General features: G+C 53.5%; 1 protein-coding gene across 2 annotated transcripts; it reads left to right on the top strand.

Moving 5' to 3' along the window:
• The first annotated feature begins 153 nt into the window (after nucleotides 1–153).
• On the top strand, nucleotides 154–11,016 carry PBXIP1 (PBX homeobox interacting protein 1). 2 transcript variants are annotated; one of them, XM_063106562.1, is made up of 11 exons: nucleotides 154–213; nucleotides 2,785–2,871; nucleotides 4,643–4,769; nucleotides 5,021–5,085; nucleotides 5,160–5,325; nucleotides 6,687–6,920; nucleotides 7,049–7,072; nucleotides 7,345–7,427; nucleotides 7,530–7,661; nucleotides 8,272–9,500; nucleotides 9,969–11,016. In XM_063106562.1, the coding sequence occupies exons 2-11, from the start codon at nucleotides 2,821–2,823 to the stop codon at nucleotides 10,051–10,053; spliced, it is 2,196 nt and encodes a 731-aa protein (XP_062962632.1). In that variant the 5' UTR covers nucleotides 154–213; nucleotides 2,785–2,820; the 3' UTR covers nucleotides 10,054–11,016. The 2 variants fall into 2 exon arrangements, with proteins under 2 accessions (XP_062962632.1, XP_062962631.1); XM_063106561.1 differs by having other exon boundaries at nucleotides 6,660–6,920.
• Nucleotides 11,017–12,279: the final 1,263 nt, after the last annotated feature.

The following is a 12,279-nucleotide window of genomic DNA, read 5'->3' as shown; positions in this document are numbered from 1 at the left end:
TAGGAGATTAGCCCGTGGTTAGGGGCTGTGTAGATCTCCCCTCCCCTGGTTCTCAATTCCAGCTCTTATTGGCCAAAAGTTTCCTCCCCCTCAGGGAAGTTGGCTTTCCATTGGTCAGTACCTAGTCACATGACTCTGCTCTCTTTTCTTTGGCTGGAAACCGGGGGAGGCAGCATCAAGTTAAGCTGAAGACTGAAGCAAGAGCTGGGTCAGGTAATGCTCTAGCTGGGAAGGGGTCTGCAGATCCCCTGTAAGGGGATAAAGGAAGGGGATGGCAGAACTCTAGAAGGAATGGGCTCCACCGGGGAGCCACAGAGCTGCTTTTCATTTCTGGGCTGGGGGAAAGGGAGCCATGTGCGGAGGTTTCCCAAACAGGAACTTACTCTGGGCACCCCTGGCTAGTTCTTGTGGCCCTAGGTACTTTGTTTTAGAGGTTTGGGGGAATTACTGTTAGAGGGGTTGAAGTTAGCTAAAGGTGAAACTTCCTAGCTTTGTACAGAGTGAAAGAGCTCCCCCTTTAGCTGTTTTTTAGAAATGGAAGTCTCTGCATCTTTAGTGGGTATCTTTGTTGAATCATGCCTCAATGAAAAGAAACGGGATAGTGGGGAGGGGGTGGAGGTGGGTTTTCTTCCGAGAGGTGGATGACAAGGAAAAGATCTGAAAACATGGCGAGAAAGGGTAGAGATAAGACAGCAGAAGGAACTTCCTAATAAGGCAGTGATGATGCTGACTTGGGAGAACAGGGGTAGCTTTTGGAATCATGGGTGAACCCAACCAAGAGAGAGGTATCAGAGTTTGGGACCCAGAGTGCAGGGGTTCCAGACTGTCTCCTGTTTGGGTCTCAGAAGTGTTTGTCTTGTTGACCCAAATACCTTGCTTGTTTCCATGGAGACAGTGGGTCTGACATCACTCTCGTTGCCATGGTGTCTGGTTCTGGAGGACCTGAGCAGGCTGTATACAGCCAGGGATAAACAGGGACTTCAGCCCAAGCTGCTGCCACTAACTTCCTGCCACCACCTGTTAACAGTCACATGCAGCAACTGGCGATGTAGAGATTATGACAGAACAGCATGGGAGGGGCTTGAGAGCAGAAGGCTGAACAGCAATGGCTCTATGGATGTGTATATGAGGGTACTTCAAAAAACTTGTGGAAAAATAGAATTGAAAGATAGTACGAATTTTTCTTTCTTTCTTTCTTTTTTTTTTTTTTTGATGGCTGGCCAGTAAGGGGACCCAAACCCTTGACCTTGGTGTTATAACACTGTGCTCTAACCAACTGACCTAACTGGCCAGCCCACTGTGAATTTTTCCGTGAACTTTTCTCCATGCTTATAGAAGCATGCCAGGGTATCTTGTTGTACTTAGTATGGGGAAGTCATTGCAGCCATTCTATTTCCATGTGGGATGGGTGCATGTGTCTGGGAGGCACGGCATTGGGGAAACTGACCTTCACCTATTCTGGGCTTGGATCTTGACTGGCAAAGGCCGCAGGAGGTTATTAGGGCACCCTGCAGGACTTAAAACCAGTTCAAATGGAAGGGGTCAGTATGGTCATTTTCAAAGGTAGAACTGCCGCCATACTTCCCCAGCCTTACTTCCCTTTCCTAGAATTTCCTTATAGAGTTATCTTCCTCTTACTGCCCTTCTAGTCCCTCAGGAAGCAGTCATTTATCCTCCTCTGAAGGATCACAATTCAGGACTCTGAGGGGCAGCTAATCTATCTTTCCATCTTTATGCCTGGTCCCAATTGTAGCTGCTCTAGCCTAAGGGAACCGTCTTGGCCTTGGATGAAGGCGTGGGTCCTTCCCTCTCTGCTTACCCTGCTTTGTTTCAGGCTTTGGAAGCTGTAGTGACTCCCTGTCCCTTCACTCTGCCAAGTCACAGCAAGTTAGCAGGGGGCAGGACCACAGACCTGATTTTTGTCTATTCTTTGCAAATTGTAAAGCGATTTATTTGCGATAGTTGCCATAAGTCCCTTTTCCCAGTCACCTTCAAGTTCTCTAAGACCAAACTCTGGAGATTATTAAGAAGGGAAAGAGAGTTTAGGATGGAGAGTGAGAGTGACAAGAAGATTTACTAAAGGTGTATCCAGGTGGATCTAAGCCATGCCAGTAGTTCTCAACCCTGGCTGCACATGAGAATTATCTGAGAGGTTTTTAAAAAGACCCATGCCAGAGCCTGACCCCCGCCCAATTGAATCAGGATCTTAGGTGATTCCAATGTGCAGCCAGGGTTGGGTGCCCCTGAACTAGACCATACATAAGATTTATGGTGGGTGGGTTGTAGGAGACTTATGGCTGAAGGACTCATCGAGTCTTCCCTTCCAGGCTCTGGGGAAAATGGTAGTGATTGTGGAGGTGCCTGCTGTTGTGAAGGGAGGGCCCTGTTGTTTTCCTCGCACTTTTTATTAGCTTTTGATCTTTGGCAAATCAAATCAGTGAACCTTTCTGGGCTTCATGTTCCCCAACTTTAACATCAGGGGATATCTCCCAGAGCCTTTTCAGCTCTGTGCTTCCTTGACCTTTCAAGGTCAGTTCAGTTTTTCAAGTCTTTGTTGCTCCCTGGAAGAGGCAGGCTTTTCTGTGGCTGTTAGCGGGTTTTGATTTGCAAGGCAAATACTGCCCAGAGGAGTTGAGGTGTCAGGGTCAGAAGGACTGGAACCAGGCTGGATTCTGGAGATTGTTGCCCAGCCCTCGAACCTTGGGACCCAGTCAAGGCTTCTTTCTGCATCTTGCCTTTCCTGAAGGGAGATCTGGTCCTTAAGAGAGCTTTTTTTTTCTGCAGGTGGCAGCCACAGCAGCCTCAGGGACCTCAGCAACTATGGCCTCCTGCCCAGACTCAGATAATAATTGGGTGCTTGCTGGCTCAGAGGTAGGAAGAGTGGGTTTGGGATGCACATGGAAGGGGGATCTCTGCAGGGCTGGGCTGCTTTCTGGCATTGGGGAAGAATTCCTGCTGTCTGTTAGAGGAACTCCAACAGCAGGGAGAACATCAGGCCTCAGGGGTCAGGACTTGGTCCATACCTTGAAGGAAGGGTACCAGTTGGGTAAGCTGAGAGAAGTAGGGAGGGAATGCTGGTGGGGAGACCAGCATGAGCAAAGGTCCTGAGGTGACAGTGTGAAAGCCATGTTGGGGGAGACTGTCGGATGAGGTGGAGACATGGCTCAGAGCCAGTGCTGGAGTGAGGTTGGGGTTAGAGCCTGGGAACTCCTGGAAGAGACCTGAGGGGCCTGGCTGAGGCATTCAGGCCTCATCCTGATGGAAAATCAGTTAAAGGCTTTGAGTTGGAGGATATCAGGACAATCTGCCTTGGGCAGAGGGTGAAGCCACTGTGGGCTGTGTGGGAACAGGGAGAGAGTATTTTGAAGTTCCTGCAGCAATCCAGGTAGCAATTGGTGGGGCAGGAACCCAGGGGACTCTTGAGTTCCTGAAGCCATTAAGAAGAGAGGAGGGGGCGGCAGGATAGGGGACTTTAATGACTGAAGAGGAGATGGTGAGAATTTGTCAAAGGGATCTTGGAGAGTTCCAATCCCCAGTGATTTGGTATAATAGAACCTCCAGGAGGAGAGAAGGTAAGGAGCTCAATTTAGACATGTTGAGTTTGAGGTGCCCTTGAAGAGCCCAGTTGGAAGTGAAGAATTGACCTCAGGCATGACACTTGAGCAGGACACATGGACTGAGACTGGCTGGCAGAGGGGGAGGCGAGTTGGAGAAAGATGGGCACCATGCTGTCAGTCAGAGCCCTGGCTTTCTGTTGGGGTGCCTTTATTGATAGTTGGGGGACCTTGGACAAGCCATCTCATCTCTCTGTCCTGCCCTCTAAAACAGGAGTCATGATTCTTGCCTTTTAGGGGTGGCCATGAGAAAAAAATTGATTTGAAAATTGCAAAGAAACATACTAAGATCAAGAATCATTATTGGAGTGATCGCAGAAGCCATGGACAGGGTGGCAGGGAGTGGGCCTGCCGAGGGGGAGTCTGTAGGGGAAGGGGAGGCTGAGGCTGTGTGGCAGGGCTGGATGACCAGACCAAGAGCACCTTGGGAGGCAGACAGGCTGTTTGTGGTGGGGGGAGTTGGGCTTCTGCGAGCAGCTGCTGGGAGACAGGTGTGTGGGGAGAGCGTGTCAGGGTCCAGTAGGAAAGGGCAGAGCAGCTTGGGTTATATGAGTGGTTGGCCAGTTGTGAGGGCAGCTGCAGGCATACTCCTGGGAAACAGAACTTGGGCACGAGGGGACTTTGTTCTCTTGCCATCCTCCTACTCCCCAGCCAATGACTGGGTTGTTCATTTGTGGAGAGGGCAGTACTGATGATCTTGGAGGGAGGGAGACCTATGCTCTTGCCAGCTTCCCCTGAGGGGATGCCATTTGTATAGTGGTCCAGTGCCTTGGTCCAGTGGTGCTTCTTTAACAGAAGTCTGCCTCCTCATAACAGTAAGTGAGTTTAGGGAATGTCCATCACTTTGTGCTGAGCTGAAACCCATTTTTGTATCAGCTCACTACTGGGTGTGTCATATTTGTTGAGATGTGGATTGGAACCCCTGAGAGGTGTTGCTGGCCCAAGGACCCTACAGAGCACCATGCCCCTGGTTTTGTCCTGCTGTCCTTCCTCTGGAGCAGCCCTTCTGCCCACACCCCTTTCCCCAGAGCCTGCCTGTGGAGACCCTGGGCCCAGAAGCCAGGATGGACCCAGAATCTGAGGGAGTCCCCCAGGCCCTTTGGAGCCCCTCCAAGGCAGATGGTGGAGAATTAGCTGGGACCTTGGATGAAGAAGGTAATGGGCCCCTGCTGAGAGTGGGGGTGTAGCTATTCTACATATTCTGGAGTTTCCCAGTTTCCTCAGGGGAAGGGAGGCTGGTTAGTCTTATTTGCCTCATTAATATCAGTTTACAAATTCCTTCCCTCCTTCCATCCTGGCTTTCTCTTGTCCTTTCCAACCTGGGAGGGGCCTGTGGAAGCCAGAGGGTTGTGTAGGAAGTTCAGTTGAGGGCAGTGGTTTTTCCTGGGCCTTTTCTCCCACCACAGGGACTCTCCTCCACATTGAAAGTCCCCAGTCTTGTCCTGTTCCACCGGAGGAGACTGAGGCCAAGGTGAGGGACTTCAATGGGGAAAGGGAGGGAAGCAGGAGAGGGCCAGGAGCCTCTCACAGCCATGTCTGCATCAGGGCATCCTGGAAGGTGATGGTTGTGATATGGAGCCCCTTGGCCCAGGAGACACAGTGGTCCAGGGAGACTTGCAGGAGACCCCTGTAGTGACAGGCCTGGGACCGGACACACAGGACCTGGAAGACCAGAACTCTCCACAGAGCCTTCTCTCAGCCCCTAAAGCAGGTGAGACTGCTTCTCCTTGTCCCCTTCTAGAAGGTATGGGAGAGGGAGCAGCCGTCACTACTGAGCACACGCTGCAGTCCTGGGACTTAGCAGCTTGGTGCCCTCCTTCCTCACCACCAATCCTGAAGACACCGAGGCTCAGACAGGTTAAGTGACTTAGGCAAGGTCACACTGCTGGTAAGTGGCAGGACCTGCGTCTGGCTGACTCTTTCTTCTCTGCCATAGGTCTTCCTCATTTCTTGCTTCTAGAATTCAACCCTCATATCCAGAGTCCCTTCCTTGTGCTGGCTCTGGACCTGGGAGGAGGGAAGGTGGGTGGCTCATGGCCTATGTAAGAGGCAGACCACACAGAGCCAAGGTGCAAATCAGACTCATGAGGGATGCAGAAAGGAGGTATGATTAAGTTGCTCCTGAAGGAAAGGGAGTAGCTCAGTCAGGGGACAGGTTGAGGGCAAGGGAGAGGCAGGGACAACTGGAGGTGACATTTGAGTGGAGCCTTGAGCACAGAGTAGGATTTTGGTAGGTAGGGCAGGAGAAGGAGAACATTCCAGGCAAAGGCTACAACATCAGCAAAGGGATGAGAACCACCCGTCCCAAGCTAAGCAGGCTTCATCCGAGGTTTGTGGCAGAGGACCATAGGAGTCTATCTCTGTTCAAGAGAGACAGACCTGAACTAAGGCAGGTACAGTGGGGGTTGTGAGCAGGGATGGACTGTTGAGATGTTCAAGTGTAGAACTGTCAAGTTGCCTGGGTGTGAGGTGAGGAGGGAGGGCTTAGGTTAGCTAGATGGCAGCAGTAGTGCCTTTCCCTGAGTTGGGGGAACACCAAAAAAGAGTCAGTTTGGAGGGCAGTGTGTTGAATGTTTGGTCCCTGAGGGACACCTGGAGGGGAGTGGTCAGTAAGCAGTCAGCATACTGGCCTAGAGCTCTAGAGAGACCAGGTCAGGAGCTGCAGATTAGTGACACCTGTGCTGTAGGGGAAAGTCAGTGGTGTGGGTGAGATAGTTGTGACATAGTGAGGAGAGCAGAGAACCAGAACCCTGTGCCAGGGAGGAAGAACCAGGGAAGGAGACTGAGGAGTGGCCAGAGTTCGGAGAGGACCCAGGAGGGTGGTAATAGCTGCAGGAGCTTGATGCAAGGTACACATTGGAGGAAGGAGGATGCTTTTAGGATGGAAGTGGTTCTGGTAGTTTGTAGATTGAAAGGATTAGTCTCCTGCCTCCAGACTGGGCAGGACCTGTCATCAATACCCAGGCAGAAGTGGGCAGGGTATTCATGTTCCCCTCTTGGTGCCTTCCTCCACTTCCCCTCTCTCCCATTGTCCCTTCTCTCCAGTTGCCCTGTCCCCATCCCTTCCCATAGCTTGGATCAGGGCAGAGGACCATTGCTCCAGCAGTGGGGATGACACCGACATGGACGTGGAGGGTCTGCGGAGACGGCGGGGCCGGGAGCCCAGCCTGCCTCAGCCTGAGGCACCCCGGAAGGTGGAGGACCAGGCTGGGGGCGAGGGCATGGGTAGGGAGCTGGGCATCTCCCTCAACATGTGCCTCGTCGGGGCCCTGGTTCTGCTGGGCCTGGGCATCCTTCTCTTCTCCGGTGAGTTGTACCTCCCCTGCTGGGGCCTGAGCCTCTACCCTGGCCCTGCCCTCCTGCCATGTTTTCACCTTACATCACCCCACCCCTCCCCTGAGGGCCTCACCAGATTCCTCTGTCTCCATTTTCAGGTGGCCTCTCAGAGTCTGAGACTGGTGAGTGGGGACGGTCCCTGGACTATGCTTATCTGTCATGGCGGTGGGGGAGTTCCTCTCAGTTAGGAGTAAGGGTTGCATATTTACTTCTCAGTTGTGGGCCTCGTCAGCTGTTCAGGGTGACCCTTGGCCCATTACCTCTCTGGACCTCTCAGCCATTGGACAGGTCCAGGACTGGAGGGGTAACTGTGGGGGTCTGCGGGTGGGTGGGTCGGGAGAGGAGAGGGCTCTTTGTGCCTTGGGGCCAGTTTCAGGACTTCACTTTCCCACAGGGCCCATAGAGGAAGGGGAACTGCAGGTCTTACTGGACACTGGATCAGATGCTGAGTTGCTGGATGCTGAGGGGGATGGGCAGGTGTGTGTGAATGTCTCCATAGGTGTGTGGGGTTTGGTAGGGGAGAGCCTGGGCTGCCTGGGCTGTTGGGCAGCATGGGGTAACTGGCTTCTCTGCCCTTAGAATGGTCTAAGGCAGCAGCTGCAGGCCTCAGTGTCCCCTGACAGTGTTCCCAGCCTGCAGAACATGGGCCTTCTGCTGGACAAGCTGGCCAAAGAGAACCAGGACGTCCGGCTGCTGCAGGCCCAGCTGCAGGTGGGAACAGGCAGGAGGAGGCGGACTAGGCTAGTCCATCCTGGACCAGCTGTTAGTCCTAGTGTCTGCCCCAAAAAGGAGTTTCCCCTATTCACCTGCACACCTTAACCCTCTCCCTTTCCTTCTGTAGTCAGGGCATCTTCCTTGTTCTCTACTTACTTCCTTCATGCTAAGGTATAGGCCAGGGCTGGCATATCTGTTTCACATGGCATGTTACCTCTGACTGGTATGGTCTGCATGAAGCATTGTGTGGAGGACGATTTGAAGAACAAGCCAAGGCTTATGCCAAGGGCTGCAATCAATTAACAATTTCTGTTCTGGGTATGGGAGGTGGAAATAGGGCCATGAGAGCCACATATTGGCTATCCTTAGGTGAATCTAAGAAGTGTGTGTTTACATAAGGACATAGATACTGAGGCCCAAGATGGAATTTGGAATTCCCAGAGTCTGGTCCAAGATGGGGATGGGGAGAAAGATGACAGTCAAATCTTCTGGGTGTCCGAAGCCATAGAAGGGGCTTGGGCCACCTGCCACTGTAATGGAATGGAATTGGGGTCCTCATCCTGACAAGAACTCCTTGTGGTTTCCTCCATCCCTAACCACATTCCAGGCCCAGAAGGAAGAGCTTCAGAGCCTGATGCACCAGCCCAAAGGGCTAGAGGAGGAGAATGCCCGGCTCCGGGGGGCCCTGCAGCAGGGCGAGGCCTCCCAGCGGGCCCTGGAGTCAGAGCTGCAGCAGCTGCGGGCCCGGCTCCAGGGACTGGAGGCCAACTGTGTCCAGGGCACAGATGGGATGTGCCTCAATTGGGGCAGAGGCCTGCAGGGTGGCAAGACCCCCAAGGAGCAAGGTTCCAAGGGGCCAGAGCCAGACCCTAGCTTCCTAGAGCAGAAGGAGCAGCTGGAGGCTGAGGTCCAGGCATTAAGGCAAGAGTTAGAGAGGCAGCGGCAGCTGCTGTGGTCTGTACAACAGGACCTGGAGAGGAGCTTGCGGGATGCCACCCGAGGGGACCTGGCTCATGCTGGCCTGGCTGAGCTGGGCCACAGACTGGCCCAGAAGCTACAGAGCCTGGAGAACCAGGGCCAGAACCGTGGGATCCCTGCCAATGCCTCAGAGGCCTGGCGTCAGAAGCCCCGCTTCCAGTATTCCAGGGAGTGGAGTGGAAAGGAAAAGTGGAAGGATGGGCATAGGGACCGGAAGGCTGACCACTGGAAGCATAAGAAGGAGGACTCTGACTGGGAAAGGAAGAAGAGCCATAGGGGTGAGGAGGACAGGGAGCTGGCAGGGAGGTGGAAGGAGGGCAAGCCAAGGGGAGAAGAGTGGGGCAGCAAGAAGGATGGCAAGCGAAAGGGCCCCAAGGAGCCCCCAGGGAAAAGTGGGAGCCCCCACTCCTCCGGAGAAAGGCAGAGGCATCCTCGGTGGAGGGAAGGGGCTAAAGACAATCATGATCCCCTGCCACCCTGGGCAGAGCTGTTGAGGCACAAGTATCGGGCACCCCAGGGCTGCTCAGGTGTGGATGAGTGTGCCCGGCAGGAGGGCCTGACCTTCTTTGGCATGGAGTTAGCCCCAGTGCGGCAACAGGAGCTGGCCTCTCTGCTGAGAACATACCTGGCGCGGCTGCCCTGGGCTGGGCGGTTGATCAAGGAGCTACCCCTCTCACCTGCTTACTTTGGTGAGGATGGCATCTTCCGTCACGACCGCCTCTGCTTCCGGGACTTTGTGGATGCCTTGGAAGACAGCCTGGAGGAGGTGGCTCTGAGAGAGACAGGTGATGATGATGAAGTGGATGACTTTGAGGACTTCATCTTCAGCCACTTCTTTGGAGATAAAGCACTGAAGAGGTGGGAAGCTGTGGGAGAGTTGGGTCTGAGGGGACAGGGGCAGCCGGGAGGGATGTGAGGCAAGGGCCCTGAGTGGGGGTCTTCAGCTGGAGGTCTTATCTCCACTTTTGGTCCCCAGTTGTCTTCCCTTTGAGAAGGCATCCGGGTACACTTCCTGTCTTCCCTTGAGGGCAGGAAGCTGCCTGTGCTCCCCTAGACTGGTCCTGAGGAGTCCCCTTTTGGGCTAGGGAAACTTTTTCCTCCCGTGTTGTCCTGCCCTGTCTGTACCTACAAAGCCCAGGGCATAAGAAAGATCCCCACTTTCCTGTCCCCCCACTTGGAGCCTTTATCTTCCCGTGTGCTTAGTGGCGCCTGCCTGAATCAGCTCTGTTAGGAGGAACAGGGTCCTCTCCTCAGGGAGCCCCTTCTCATCACATGGTGTTATCTCCTAAGGGCCTCTTCCTCCCCCTACTCCATGTCTCCCCACAGGTCAGGGAAGAAGGACAAGCACTTGCGGATCCCCAGCATTGTGGGACCCAGGGAGGAGCATAGCCGCCACCACCACCGCGGCTGAGGCCCTGTGCCATCAGGGAATCGCCTTGGCCTGGGCCCAGTCCAAGATCCGGGCCTTAATGTAATCCTGGAGGCTGGTCCCAGACCATTAAACTGGCATCTCCCTGACTTGTTTGGTGTCCTTGGATATACAGAGGACAGCCAAGTCACCCAGCCCTGCACTGATGCCACTTTTGCTAGAAAGGGCCTTAGCTGGACCTGCCTTGCAGTCTGTACAAATGTATGCACGTGCTCAGGGCCCTGGGACGTGGCCCTTGGCAGACTGATTATGTTGTGCCAATGTGAAGAGGGGGATGGGTGAGCAGCCTGTTTTTTACGGGGAGGAGGGGATGGCATTCTGATACTGAAGCCAGAGAGCTTTCATCCTCTCTTGTGGGTGTATGCCCCCAGAGTGGGCCCCTTGGCTCTGTGTGCTAACTGGGCACCTCTTGAGATTAGACTAGACTTGCTGGCTGGAGGCCCAGCATGAGGACTTTCCATAGGGTTTTATTAGATTTGGAAGCAGCTGTCCCCAGGGGGTAAAGTCCCCTTTTTACCCCTGCTTCTCACATGGCCTCACCTCCCTGTGTGAATTGTAGACTCACATCCCCCCAAAATGCTGGAGCCATGACACTGGTTGGGGGCCCTGTCACCTGGGATGGTTTCTCACAGGGGACACCCCACACTTACCACCTGTGTGGAGGGGTGCCAACCTTGGCACTGGTACTCTCCCCCTTCTCCCATATGCCCTTTTCCCCTTGCCTTGCCCTCCCAACAAATCCTATGCCCCCTGGGCTGGAACTTCCCTATTTTGCTCACAACTGCCTTAGCTGCACCCCTGGGAGATACAGAAAAATGAGTGTGGGTTTTGGAGTCTGAGCCTTGGGCTCAAATCCAGGCTGAGTTAATCTCTGGGATCCTTGGTTTTCATATTCTCAAAAAAAGGGACTGAAGGGCAGGAGAAGAGATTAAATAAAGTAATGTAAGCAAGATGCCTGTTTTATTTTTGGCACTCAAAAGTTATTGCCTTCTTTAGAGCAGGATGTGGAGGAGGGAAGAGAGAACCCTGACCCCAGCCAGGCTTCTGGGGTTGGGGAGGTGAGGGAGCCACTAGGTGGCACTCTGGCTCCACATTTGCTCCAGGCTTTGCCCCCCGTCCCCACTCCCCCAACTGCACACTGCCCCCAAATCTTAGATCCCACCGCACTGACTTCGGGGTCTGCTCCAGTGGCTAGCTCTCCCAAGAAGACCTAGACTTCCCTTGGCTACTCTTTAGGAAGTCCTTCCTGAGATCTAACCTCAGTCCCTTTGGCAGCACAGTGGGTTTTTTGACAACCCTGGGAATCCAGCAAGGGCAGGAGGCAGAATAATGTGATGTGACTGCTCAGGCCAGGTCGGAGGAGTGTTATCACGTAAGGAGGGGAGGGACTACAGGCTCTAGAAGGGTACTGTAACAGATTTCTGTATTATGTAGCAAGTGCTTATGTAACACAGTTTGAGGGTTTTAGGTGTATTAGCTCATTTAATTCAGGGGTGAGTGGGATGGGGGCAGGGCAGGCTGGGTATGGGACAGCAGACATTTATAAAGTCTATTGTGTACCAGAAACAGGCACTGGGAATGCAGAGGTGCCTTAAAAGCCTAAATCCCTGGGCCGAGCCCGTGGTGCACTCGGAAGAGTGTGGCGCTGGGAGCGCAGCGACGCTCCCACCGCGGGTTCGGATCCTATATAGGAATGGCCGGTGCGCTCACTGGCTGAGTGCCGGTCACGAAAAAGACAAAAAAAAAAACAAAAAAAACTTAAATCCCTTTTGGGCAGAAGGTCAGTAATAGAGCCTGGGAGATTTAGGAAGGAGTCTTTTATTTCAGGAGTGGGGTTTGAGAGGAGCAAATACAGTTTGGCCCAAGGCCAGGACTTGGATGTGGCACTCAGGCTCTGTGGGCCACAGTTCCTCATGAGGAAGCCTAGCTTTACCCTGTTCACATTGCTTGCCTTCTGCAGGTGCTTAAAATTCTTGCTGCCTGGGCAGCTGACTGGTAAACCTGAGTTGCTGAGAGATTCAGGCCAGAAGGTAGGCAGGATTCAGTGTCCTGGGGTAGGGACTGGGCCTAGGGAAGGGGATGCCAAGGGGAGGGCTGCAAACTGGCCTCCCTGAGTTCTCATAGGGGGTTGACTCTCACTCTGGCCTCTTAGGGCTTCTCAGTTTCATTTCTAGGGCCCATTTCCTTCATTTGCATAATGAACTCTCA

The sequence above is a fragment of the Cynocephalus volans genome, chromosome 8 (genome assembly GCF_027409185.1).
Source record: "Cynocephalus volans isolate mCynVol1 chromosome 8, mCynVol1.pri, whole genome shotgun sequence".
NCBI classification, from domain to species: domain Eukaryota; kingdom Metazoa; phylum Chordata; class Mammalia; order Dermoptera; family Cynocephalidae; genus Cynocephalus; species Cynocephalus volans.
Note: the sequence above shows the minus strand (reverse complement) of the source record. Positions and strands in the feature narration are given on the sequence as shown.